The sequence below is a fragment of the Octopus sinensis genome, linkage group LG5 (genome assembly GCF_006345805.1).
Source record: "Octopus sinensis linkage group LG5, ASM634580v1, whole genome shotgun sequence".
NCBI lineage: Eukaryota > Metazoa > Mollusca > Cephalopoda > Octopoda > Octopodidae > Octopus > Octopus sinensis.
Genome location: NC_043001.1, coordinates 74,459,929 through 74,473,526, shown reverse-complemented (window position 1 = coordinate 74,473,526; position 13,598 = coordinate 74,459,929). Strand labels below are relative to the sequence as shown.

The 13,598-nt window shown below is 34.9% G+C and overlaps 1 protein-coding gene across 6 annotated transcripts in view; it reads right to left on the bottom strand.

The window, feature by feature from the left end:
• Positions 1 to 13,598, bottom strand: part of LOC115212013 (atrial natriuretic peptide-converting enzyme-like) — a 154,192-nt gene that overhangs the window by 21,000 nt on the left and 119,594 nt on the right. For all 6 annotated transcript variants that reach the window (XM_036502755.1, XM_036502756.1, XM_036502757.1 and 3 more), the window contains 6 exons: positions 10,552 to 10,659; positions 7,608 to 7,712; positions 6,982 to 7,089; positions 4,330 to 4,449; positions 2,961 to 3,080; positions 1,242 to 1,380 (listed from right to left, as the gene is read on the bottom strand). In XM_036502755.1, the coding sequence (XP_036358648.1) occupies positions 1,242 to 1,380; positions 2,961 to 3,080; positions 4,330 to 4,449; positions 6,982 to 7,089; positions 7,608 to 7,712; positions 10,552 to 10,659 (700 nt within the window). The remainder of the gene's footprint in view (positions 1 to 1,241; positions 1,381 to 2,960; positions 3,081 to 4,329; positions 4,450 to 6,981; positions 7,090 to 7,607; positions 7,713 to 10,551; positions 10,660 to 13,598) is intronic.

Here is a 13,598-nt window from a genome sequence, read left to right as displayed (position 1 = left end):
GACACCAGCATGTGTGAGATCACCAAATAACTTCCAGAACACCATTCCTCAACTGGGAGGAATAGCACTGAGAGACAGTAAGGTGTCACATATATATATATATATATATATATATATCACTGTGGTGATCGCTGTGACCGATCAGGCTATCAGATGTTGCTACACATCGCTGGTCACAATGGGCTTTGCATTGTTTTAACCTTCAAATGATGCCACCCTGCTGGCTATGCGAGCAGGCCAACAGAAGAAAGAGTGAGAGAAAGTTGTGGCGAAAGAGTACAGCAGGGATCGCCACCATGCTTTGCTTGGTATGTATTATTTTATCATTATTGTATATGTTCATATATATTATTTTATTTTAATATATATTAATTTTATTTTAAAGCTCGTGGAGCTTTAGGTGTTTTTGCTCAATAAACACTCATGATGCCCGATCTGAGAATCGAAACCATGGTCCACTGCCCTAACCATTGGGCCATTGCGCCTTCATATATATATATATATATATATATATATATATATATATGGTCACACACACACATACACACATTCCTTCTCTGTATCTATGATTCTTTCTCTCCCACATAGTATGTACATTCATTCTGCACATTCACTCACTCTGCATCACTCCTTTACTTTCTCTTTGTACACTTGTAAACTATGAACAGAGAAATCAGTCAACCAACCAACATTCCTTTATATGAACTATTATTATTATTATTATTATTATTATTATTATTATACAAAAGTATAAATATATTAATGTAATCCAACAATGCTACTTTGTCTAAGGCAGTGTAACAGTTAACTAACATCTGGACCTCCATGTATACCCAAAATCTTCATCAATTATTAAACATTATTTGCTGTCTGATTTTCATTTGGTATTATATACATTTCAATACTTAACGCAAAATATCTGAGAGTAAAATAAAACAGGAGAGGTGGCTTAAGTGTTGTGTCTGAGCACTGCCAGGCAACCTATATTGATATAAAGTACTGAAATGAATTACAATATGCCTCTAAAAACTAGGATTTCATCCCGTTTATTCAATTGTTTACATCATTGTTGCATAACATCACTAGTGTTTGCTAGTGAAAAATCCAGGAATTTATGATTGAGAGAAAGAGGGAAAGAGAGAGAGAGAGAGTGTGTGTGTGTGTGTGTGTGTGTGTGTGTTTTGGATAATCAATTTTCTGTACAGACTCAAAGGGAATTATAGATATTAATGCAAACTCACCTGTAACCTAGCAAACCGCAGAGGTCATTGCTAAGATTTCCAGACCATTTTGTGCAGCAAATCAACATGCCCTTGTTCTCATAAGTTACCCAAACATGACTGGTATTTGAAGAATCACTAGAGTGGTCCATTAATTTCACTAATTAGAGGTGGCCATGGAAAGAAAGAAAGATAGATAGTATTTACAGATAATAATGTATTTCTTTTGTACACAATACTATATACACAATATTATATATATATATATGTATATATTCAGCACATTACATAAACAATGCTGTCTATACACCATGCTGTGTGCATACGACACTGTAGAAATAATATCACATGCACAGATTATATATACATACATGGCACAAGTGTATCAAGATACACAACATTTTATATATATTAAGGTTCTAGAAGGATAGAAATATACGGTATTTTCAATGCAGAACTCAACCCAAGGTTTAGGTTATCAACTCTATGTGTGTGTATGATGAACTCTCCCATCATTAGATGACATGAGGGTTCAACAATTTCTTAACGAACAACTACATACATACATACATACATACATACATACATACATACATACATACACACATGCATGCATACATGCATACATACATACATACTTATATATGTGTGTATATATATATAAAATCTGCATGATGTGGAAAATATTCAGTCAGCATTGCTGAACTGATGTTGGTATCACCCAAGACTTGGGCCCTGTGCTATCTGCTCACAATGTAAATCACACTTTCATCTCATAACAACACTACAACACAATCATTTCACCTCAATTGGCCCCACTTTCTTTAACATTACACCAAAACCCTTTAAAGCAGAAACAGACCCCTGAAGTTCTAGATATCTTTGGACAAATTCCTTAAAGAAATCCCAGATAAACCTCCTACACCCAGATATGTCTCTGTAAACAATAACTCTCTACTCGAGTGTGCTATGTTGTCTGATTCCTGATTTGAATGACTTCACCAGGTGGTGCTATTAAGTTAGACGTGGTCTGTGCCAATACTGGCTGAAACCTATCAAAATATCATAGTATCAAAGTAACATGCACACAAGAAGCAAGTTTATATACATTTTGTACACAGTATTATATATGCAATTAGTACTTTCACAACACTATACACAGTATACATAAACACAAATTACATTTGGAACTAATATATATACCACACTTCATACTCAAGTTTATATACACAACAATATTCTACGTGAAAGAAAAAGCATTATGTGATTAAATGTTCGAGATATAATGTTACGTGGATGACCTTATATTTGTTTGTTCTGCAACCATAGTTTAATAGCTGAAACACAATCTTCTTTTTGAGACAAACGCATACTTTACTTCTAAGAACTGCTATAAACAACAGAAGTGAGCAAGGACATTATAACTTAGTGTGCATACACAACAGAGTTCAAGGTCAATCTGTGTCAAGTGGCTTCACTCTGATTACTTTAGCTATGTTACCATAGCAACAGTCCCAATACTTTTTAATCAGACCTTATATTCACAACCTGTGTAACACTATATCTCCAATTAGTATATACACAACATTGAATATACACAACTAGAATATACACATGTTGTATATACACAATTAGAATATACACATGTGGTATATACACAACTGGAATATACACATGTGGTATATACACAACTAGAATATACACATATGGTATATACATAACATAAATACAGTCACTTACCACAATTTTCTTCATCAGAATTATCATTGCAGTCTGTTACTCCATCACAAAGAGAAGAATAACTGACACAGGCAGTTCCTGTATGGCAACGGAATTCTCCAGCACGACATGCTGCACTTTCTACAAATCAATGAACAAACATTATTATTAATAGCCACAAAGCCACACTATATACACAATGCTCTCTTCCCTTATACCAGAAATATTTTCATGGCTCCTTCCATGCACCACCACCAGTACTGGAAGTCTCTCCTCAGTACCAGAAGATTCTCATAACTCCTCCCCCACAGGTAATCTCATCCACATTACTGCATGCACCAAAAGTGGGATGCAGTGATGTAGATGAGATTATATTCCTTTCTCTCTACTTGTAATGAATTAACCAATAATAGTTTATTTATTTAGTTGAAACATTGACCCAGTTTATTTATTTAGTTGAAACATTGACCCAGTTTATTTATTTAGTTGAAACATTGACCCATTTGCATCAATAATGCTTGTATTACATTCACTTCCAGTAGAGGCAACAATTTTAACATGATTGAATGATGGTAGATTAAAATGAGAACAACTGATATGACACATCTGCTATCAAACACTCACTGAAACCTTCTTTTCAGATGCTGAATACTATCCCCCACTTCCCATGTTCCCTCCCACATCCCTTTCCAGGTTCTCAGAGTTGGTACTGACAATATAGGCACATTGAAAGGTAGGTCTGGTGAGATTGTTGAGATGTTTGAACAGAGGAGTGTTGATATGTGTTGCATTCAAGAAGTAAGGTGGAGGGGAGCTTCAGCCAGGTTCGTTATGATCAAGACACATTGGTATAAAATCTTCTGGGAAGGCAACAGTGACAGGTTAGGTGGTATGGGCATACTTCTTGAAGAGAAATGGGTTGATAAGGTCATAAAAGTAGTCAGAGTGTGTGATAGAGTACTTAAGCTCATGCTAATTTTGCAGAATAATACAGCAACAATTATCTCAGCCTATGCCACCCGGGCAGGTCTACCAAATGATCGAAAGGGCCACTTTTATGAAATTCTTTGGCAGATTACCTCAAAGACTAATGACAATGATCTCATTTTCGTGGCTGGGGATTTCAATGGATTTGTTGGACAGCAGTCAGGTATCTTCCATAGTGTACATGGGAACTGTAGAATTGGTTCTCAAAATGAAGAGGGAACAAAGCTACTGGAGTTCTATAATGTGAATAACCTATTCAGGAAGCCAGTCAGTCACCTGAATTATAGGTACATTATAGGTACAAGCTATGCTTGTACCTATTATGTACTTAGGTCTTACCTAAATATTTGTATTTAAAGTTGCTGTTGTTCAGTGAAGCTAAAAGGCTAAAGTGTTTACTTACCACAATACATTTCATCAGTGCCATTTGGGCAGTCAGGGAACCCATCACATTCCCATGTCCTAGGGATACAAATTGAAGGATTGTGATTCCCACACTGAATCTCCCGATTATGTATACAATCTGAAATATAAATAAATAAATAGATAAATAAATATAAGGCAAACACAAATGCTTCAATGAATAAATAAATGACGTGAAGCTCATCATGAGAAATGTCCCTGTCCTTGTATAGTAAACAGTCTGTTGCCTGGTTTAACAACACATGGTCTCTGGATGTCTGTAGTGGAATCAGGCCTGTTGCAAGCAGCATCATTTAACTTCTTTTTTATTCTTGTATGCATCAGATGAAATTTATTAAAGTGGATTTTCTACAGCTAAATACCATTGCTGTCTCCAACCTTCACTTGTTACCAAATAAGGTAATATTTCCCATGACAAGACATGTTTTCGCAGAATATTGGGAACAAAGGACACCACTTGGATGACAGTAACATTCATTCAAAACTACCACAAGAAACCACACATGTATATATACATGTGTGTATGTATGTATGTATGTATGTATGTATGTATGTATGTATGTATGTATGTATGTATGTATCTACTATGTACGTACATACGTACATATGTATGTGTGTGTGTGTTTGTGTGTATATGTATGTGTGAGTGTGTGTAAAAACATGCACACACAACACACAAGGGGCTTCTTTCAGCTTCTCTTTACTAAATCCAATAGCAAGGCTTTGATTGGCTTGTGGTTATAGAAGGAGACACTTGCACACAGTGGATTTGAACTCAAGACTACATAGTTGGGAAACAAGCTTCTTAACCACACAGCCTCATTTGTCCCTTCTCTTCAATCATACCTGGAAAATATTCAGTGAAATCATTTCAAATCAAATGTTTGACTTCTTTGTCAACAACAGCTTAAACACAAAGGAATATGAAATTGAGGAAAGATTAAATTACACTAGACTGTCCTACTTGTCTGTCACTCCATTCATTTATTCAGGTTACTTCCCTCATATTTCTATATTGTTTCTACTAAGTAATAGTCTATTGGCTTTTCTATTTGGCCTAATTATTTTCAATGCAATTATCTTCTCCCAGAGGTATTTCACTAAACTCATAAATAAATGCATATTCTATTTCATGTTGTAAACTAAAACTATGTATACCTTTAGATTGAATGATTCAGATATGTTTACACTGTCAGATTTAGAGATCTAAAATTTATGTCTTGTTAGATTTAAAAAAGAAAAAGAAGTAAATTTGCGAAGGTGCAAGCATTGCTGCGTGGTAAGAAGTTTGCCTCTCCACCACACAGTTCCAGGTTCAAATCTCATTGCATGGCACATTAGGCAAGTGTCTTCTACTATAGCATCAAATCAACCAAAACCTTGTGAGTGGATTTGACACATGGAAACTGAAAGAAGCCCATCATATATATCATCATCATCATCATCATCATCGTTTAACGTCCGCTTTCCATGCTAGCATGGGTTGGACGACTTGACTGAGGGCTGGTGAACCAGATGGCTACACCAGGCTTCAATCTTGCTCTGGCAGAGTTTCTACTGCTGGATGCCCTTCCTAATGCCAATGCTGCTGAAGACTTGCACCCTTAGTCATTTTAGTGATGATTGTACTTGTGCTTTATATATATGTATGTATGTATGTATGTATGTATGTATGTATATATGTATGTATGTATGTATGTATGTATGTATGTATGTATGTATGTATGTGTTTGTGTTGGGTGTTCCCTATCACTGCTTGACAACTGGTATGTGCTTATATCCCTGAAACTTAGCTATTCAGTATAAGAGACTGATGGAATAATTACAAGACTTAAAGAAAAAAGTAGAGAGGTTGACTTGTTTGACTAAAACCCTTCAAGGTTGCAGTCCAATAGCTGAAACAAATAAAAGATAGTAAATACTCTGTTACTGTTAGAAGCCCAACTCAGAGAATTCATGTTATATTAAAAATAATTTAATTTTACAAAACTTAAATTGTTATTCATGTAACCAAAAGAATAAGCAGGCAGTTGTGCATATGTGATGAAATGGCAGTGTTGTTTGAGTACCAGACAGACTGCTTTGTAATATTTATTATGATTCAGTGCTCTGAGTTCAAATCCCACTATGGTCAATTTTGCATTCTCCACTTTCAGGGTCAATTCAAAAGTACCAATCCAAATCAATGGATAAGTGGAGCTGAAAGAATGTCAGACTGAATGCTTTGCAGTTTTCATTCCAGCTCTTTGTGATTTGAGTTCAAATCCCACTATGCCCTACTTCAGTGGTAGACTTGACCTGTCATCCAATTTAACACTACCAGTCAACATTTTGGATACCTTTGTTAGATCCCACTCTATTGTAAGCATTTGGGCCAGATTCCAGAGGAATCCACAGGCTATACCCAAATTGTTGTGCTCTCTGATGGCCTGGATTTTTAAAGGGTGACTGGAAGGGCATCTTGTCATAGAAAATCTGCCTCAATAAACTCCATCTGATCTGTGTATGCATGGAAAAGGGACTATTTAAATGACGATGATGATGATGAACTAATCAGACAAATGGTAAAGGAAGAATAAAATCTAAAGACACTGTGTAGTTGTTGGGGACTGAGGAGAAAATTTATACATACGGCAGTTTTCTTCATCACTATTGTCAAAACAATTATCTTGACCATCGCACCATTGAGATAACTTGACTTGTATGCCATTCCGACAGCGTCGGTGACGGGGTTTCTGATCTGTAACAACGATGAGAAATATATTCTCTTATCAAAGAAGAAAATTAGGAGCACATGAAATATGTCCTCTTGTAAATATACAGTGTAGAGTATGACTGCCAATGTCTTGCCTGGTGGTCAAGATATTGGTAATGTGTAACAGTTAACACACTGATAATGTTTAATGGCTGAGGGAGAGAGGGAATAAGAAAGGGGAAAGGAAGAAGTGAGGAGAGAGGAGTGGGGTATGGAGTGAGAGTAAGGAGAGATTGATGAGAAGGACTGTGGAAAGAGAGGAATAGGTCAGAGAGGGGAGGGTAAGAAGAGAGAGAGGAAAAGAAGGAGATGAGAGAAAGGGAGTGAGAGAAGAGAGAGGAAGAGAAAGAGAGAGAGAGAGGGGAAGAGAAAAGGGGAAGGAAGGGAGCGAGAGAGAGAGAGAGAGGGAGAAAGAGAGAAACCCAATAATGTATCAGGAATATCTTGGAACACTTCTACACAGAATTTAAGAAAAAAAATGTTTAAAACAAAAGAATACTTACGGCAATTCATTTCATCAGAAAGATCTTTGCAATCCACAATTTCATTACATCGATAATGTGGACCCCAGAGACACAGTCCTGAATCGCATTGGAACCCTTTGCAATCTAAAAATAAGAAAAAATGCTTCATTTTACCAAAGGAAGAATTTGCCAATAAAATAAAGCATTTTTAAGAGTAAAAACTTTGAAAACTTTATTTTATGTAGAAAGAAAATAAAATATTTTATTTGTATGCTCTTCACTTTTTGATGTAATTTCCTTAACTAATTTAACCTAAAAGAGATTCTCTGCCCTAAAAATCACTAGAAGCAAACCACATGTTCAAAATTTTTAAGAGCTTGGTTTTATTTTTTTTTTTATTTTTAAGGAACATAAAAGGGTTTTCATTTTTAATCTTTTTTTTTTGTTTTGGCTGGCATCATAAGAAATTAGAAACTTTGAAAAATGTGAAACAATTCTTTTTTAATTGTGGAATTCAAAGTAGATAAAGCTATAAATGTTTGTTCCTTCTCAAGCCATGCCTGGCTCATAAGGGCCAGTTTCCTTGATTCCCTGTTTCCTTGGAGTATAAGTTCCCCACCTGGACAGGACACCAGTCCATCTCAGGTGAGCTGCAAGATGCAGGAGGAAAGAGTGAGAGAAAGTTGTGGCGAAAGAGTCAGCAGAAGTTAACCATTACCTTCTTCTGGGGCCACGTGGAGCTTAGGTGTTTCGCTCATAAACACACACATCGCCCGGTCTCAGATTCAAACCCATGATCCCTCGACTGTGAGTCCGCTGCTCTAACCACTAGGCCATGTGCCTCCACACAAAGCTATAAATACTAGTGAGTAAATATGGGGTTAAAAATCTTTTTGGATAGAAAATGCCTAAGGCTACTTGTGGGACTCAAACTGACATCTGTAAGCATCACAAATGTTCTACTATTGTACCAAAGCAATCTTTCAAATTTTTCCATCCATGTCAGGAGCTTTGTTGTTACCAGTGAGAATTGTAAATTTAAACTCTTCAAGAGATGTAAATTTAAGTTCCACCATTGAAAATGAACTATTTTATTTATTTATTTGTCTGAAGAGTAGAGGTCAGTATCTATAACAGCTTAGTTGAATCAAATAACTGGACAGCAGAAATTTGGTAATTCTAAAAATCTAAAACAGAAAAATCCCAACAGACAGATGCTTTACCATCCAATGAACATTCTTCCTTATTGAGAAAGATTAACCTTTAATATCAGTTTCAAATTTCGGCACAAGGCCAGCAAATTCAAGGAAGGGGCTAAGTTGATTACATCAAACCCCAGTGTTAAACTGGTATTGGTTTTATTGACCCCCAAAAGATATAAGGCAAAGTCGACCTCAGTGGAATTTGAACTCAGAACATAAAGAAAGATGAAATGCTGCTAAGCATCTGTCCAATGCAAGCTTGTCACTTTATTCACCTTTAATATTACTAACATGTATGAAGACAATGAGCTGGCAGAGTCGTTAGCACATGGGGCAAAATGCTGAGTGACATTTTGTCTGTCTTCACGTTCTGAGTTCAAATTCTGCTGAGGTTGACTTTGCCTTTCCTCCTTTTGAGGGTCAATAAAATAAGTACCAGTTGATCACTGGGGTCACTATAATCAACTTACCCCATCCGCTGAACTTGCTGGCCTTGTGTCAATATTACTAACATGGGTATTATACTTTTGCAACTCACAATCTGATTTCACAACACCATCACCACTGACATTGCTAATATCATCACACTACTAGCAACACAATCACCACCACCACCATTACAACCCTCATCCCTTAACAGTACCACTGCTATAACCACCACAACCACTACTGCCACAGCTGCTATTACTCATACATCTAAGAAAGAATACATGATGGCTTCAGCAACAAATATCATTGCAGAAACATATCCAAAATGAGGAAATTCAAGAACATACATACATTTATGATATTACATTCACATCCTTCCATCATTTTCCTCTTGTAGATGCACAACTGCAAAAAGAGCCTACATCATTCACCTGGAAACCTTATTTGAAACAGACTTAAGAAGCACCACTCAAACTTTATTGACTCCATTGTAGTAGCCCACGACAACAGGGAACATCAAATACAACTAGTTGTTACACTCGGCAGCATAAATGTACCACACACACACACACACACACACACACACGCATGAAAGATATAAATACTAGAAGGGGCAACAACATTAACACAATTTTAGAACACATGTATTATAGAAGATATAGTTGACAGTAACATTAGCAACAACCACATTAACAACATTATCAGCTGCAGCAGCATTAGCAACATTATTAACAACATTAGCAGCAGCAACGACAAAAATAGAAGCTGCAGCACTAACAAGAGTAACAACAACAATAGTAACAAAATATTCGCAAAAATGATGAAATAAGAGAATTATTAAACCAAAAGTTGTAGTCAATAATGTGGTAGTGGTGGGGGCAGTGAGACAAAAATACTTATACAGGTGTTGGGGGACTAATGAGAAAGAGGTGTGATAATTACACTTTAGTCCCTTTGCCTAAATTACCATGGTAAAAATAATCTCTAATTGTCATCTAATTGTTATTTTTAATCCTAAAATAATCTCTCACACACATACACAAAGTTGTACATATATATATATATATATATATATATATATATATATATATATATATGTATATGTATATGTATATATATATATATATATATATATATATATATATATATGTATATACATATATGTATATATATATATATATATATATATATGTATACACACACACACATGCATATTTATGGTTCATATGTTTGGTGAGAGTTTATAATTTCAGGTGATATTAATAGATGTGACCCCTATTTTACAGGGGCAGTAGGGAAAAAAAATAATAAAAATATAAAAAGGGAAACAATAACAACAAAAAGAGACAAACCGCAATTCATTTCATCTGATTGGTCAAGGCAGTTCTGTAGTCCATTACATCGATCAGTTGAAAGGACACACTGTCCACTGTTACAGCGAAACTGACCTTCTCGGCAAGCTTTAAAAGAAGAAAAATTATTTCTAATATCATAAAGAAATATTAACCCTTAGTATTAAGATTACTCTGTCAAATGTAATGCTTATTTATTCACATTGTTTTGAATTAATCTTGCATTATCTTACAGCTTTGAGATTTCAATGATGAGATCATTTAGCTTTAGAATGGTATCATAGAGTAGATGTGAGAGGCTAGATCTGGCCAGTTTGAAGATAAAACAGGCAGAATATTTAAGCCAGGTATGACCAATTTCAATGCTAAAGGGTTAAAAAAATATTTTTAGCCAGAAAACTACCTATTTTGACAACACACCATTTGACCCAATGTTCATTTTGACAATACACAAAATTAGTTTTGACAACATACAAAGCCCATTTTGACAAAATACATTTTAACAAAGTACTCTCTGACAAGATTTGTTTTGAAATACACAAGCCCCACTTTGACTAAAAATATTTTGATAACATATGAGATCAATTTTGACAATACCTAAGATTTGTTTTGACAACATACACAAAACCCTTGTTGATAAAACACACTTTAATAACTCACAAGACCTATTTGGTAATACCTAAGGCCCAATATGACAACTAACTCATATTTTTTATTTTTTATTGCCCACAAGGGGACAAATAAGGACAGACAAAGGGATTAAGTTGATTACATCAACTCCAGTGTGTAACTGGTACTCAATTTATCGACCCTGAAGGGATGAAAGGCAAAGTTGACCTCAGCGGAATTTGAACTCAGAATGTAACAGCAGATGAAATACCGCTAAGCATTTTGTCCAGTGTGCTAACATTTCTGCCAGCTCACTACCTTATTTCATATATTTCTGTTAACACAAACTAGGACAATAGCCCTATGCCAAATAAATCCTTGTAAGTAGATTTTCTAGAGAGAAACTGATAGAAGCCTGTTGTGTGTGAGTGTGTGTGTGTGTGTGTGTGTGTGTGTGTGTGTGTGTGTGTGTGTGTGTGTGTGTGCGTGTGTTTTTATCCCATACACCTGTGTGGGTGTGAAGGTTTGTGTTTCCTTGTCTTGACATTGTGTGATAGTTGTAAGTGAATGTCACTGTTTCACAAGCAGTATCTTTTGTTTCAAACCTTCCATGATAAGAGATAAGGGTTGGCAACAAGAAGGATATCAAGTCAGAGAAAATCTGTCTCAACAAATTCCATGCAAACATAGACTATATACCTTTTATCCTTATTTTTTACTGCTTGTTTCAGTCATTGAACAACAGCCATGCTGTGGCACTGCCTTGAAAGGTGTAGTTGAACAAATTAACTCCAGTATTTATTTTTAAAGACTGATACTTACTTTATTGGTCTCTTATGCAAAACAACTAAGTTACAGGGATGTAAACAAGCCAACAATAGTTGTCAAGTGGTGGTAGGGGATAAAATTGACACACACACACATACATTAACCATAAAAAGTCAGGAGGTATGAGAGGTGAATATATTTATTTAAGGATGACCACTTGTCATCCTTAGAATTATGGTTTTTACACAGCCTTCTTCATGTAATAATAATTTCATGTATGATAAATTATGTTTATACATCTGCATGCTATGCATTATACAATACAATTATATATTCACAGTTAAATGCAGATAAAGAAAGCTAGCTCACTAGATCACCAGAACAGCATGGTTATATCAATGTTTCAACTCTAAGTATGTTATAGAATGTTTTCTTTATATATACAATGTATGGAAGACCAAAATAAGATAAAATTAGCTTGGTCTAGTCAGTAAAAATAAATATATGTCGCTTCATATCAATTAAGGTACTGGATCTAAGTTCAAGGTATTGACCTTTTTAATGTTTACAAAAAACAGGAAGGGATAAGGAGAGGAAGTAGTTATAGAAATAAAAAATATGTAGTTTTAAAAAGTGTATAAAAGTACATATAAAAAATATAATATAAATGAATTCAATAGGGAACATTCAGCTGGAGGTATAATGATTAAACCAAGAGGTAGGATTGAACAACAGTAATTTTCAAATAGGGTTAAAAGGTTAGAAGACCACACATAAAACTTATGGACCTTAATTTTCATCAGAGTTTCTACCTACACCTCAAAATATTTTCTATCTTAATGAACTATAATGTAACTAAAACAATACATACACACCTATAAATACATACAAAGAGACATAAATAATTTTATACACACGCTTTCCATATAAATAGCAGTGACAAAATAACTCAGCACCACAGGATGTTGTCGTTCAGTAAAGGACGCAGAAATTGTTTTTACCTCAATAGACGTCATTGATTGGTTGAAATTGCCGAAATTCAAGAAATTAACTACGTTAAACTTACAAACTACTATTTTCTCAAGAAATCCAAGAGAAAAAGATGTTTTATTTGACACATTCTACCAGTATATGAAGTTTAAAATTTTTTAGTTACCTAGAAATTATGTTAAAAACTGCCGTTCAAACCGAAAGGATCCAATAATACATATGCACACATTATAAATACACATACATACAAATGTATGCATACAAATACACACACATATATACCTATAGACACATATACATGCATATAGATACACATACATATATACACACCATTTTATGAATCCAATATTACACTATAAATTTATATATATATATGTATGTATGTATGTATATATGCATGTATGTGTATATATATATATATATATATATGACAGGCTTCTTTCAGTTTCACTCTGCCAACTCTACTTACAAGGCTTTGATCAGCCTGGGGCTATAATAAAAGACACCTGGCCAAAGTGCTACACAGAAAGACTGAATCCAGAACCATGTGATTGAGAAGAAAACTTCTTACTGCACACCCACAACAGTATGTGCATAAGTACATGTGTGTGCATGTGATCGTTTGGGTATAATACATAACTATATATGTATGTCTGTATGTCTACATGTGCCTGTAAATC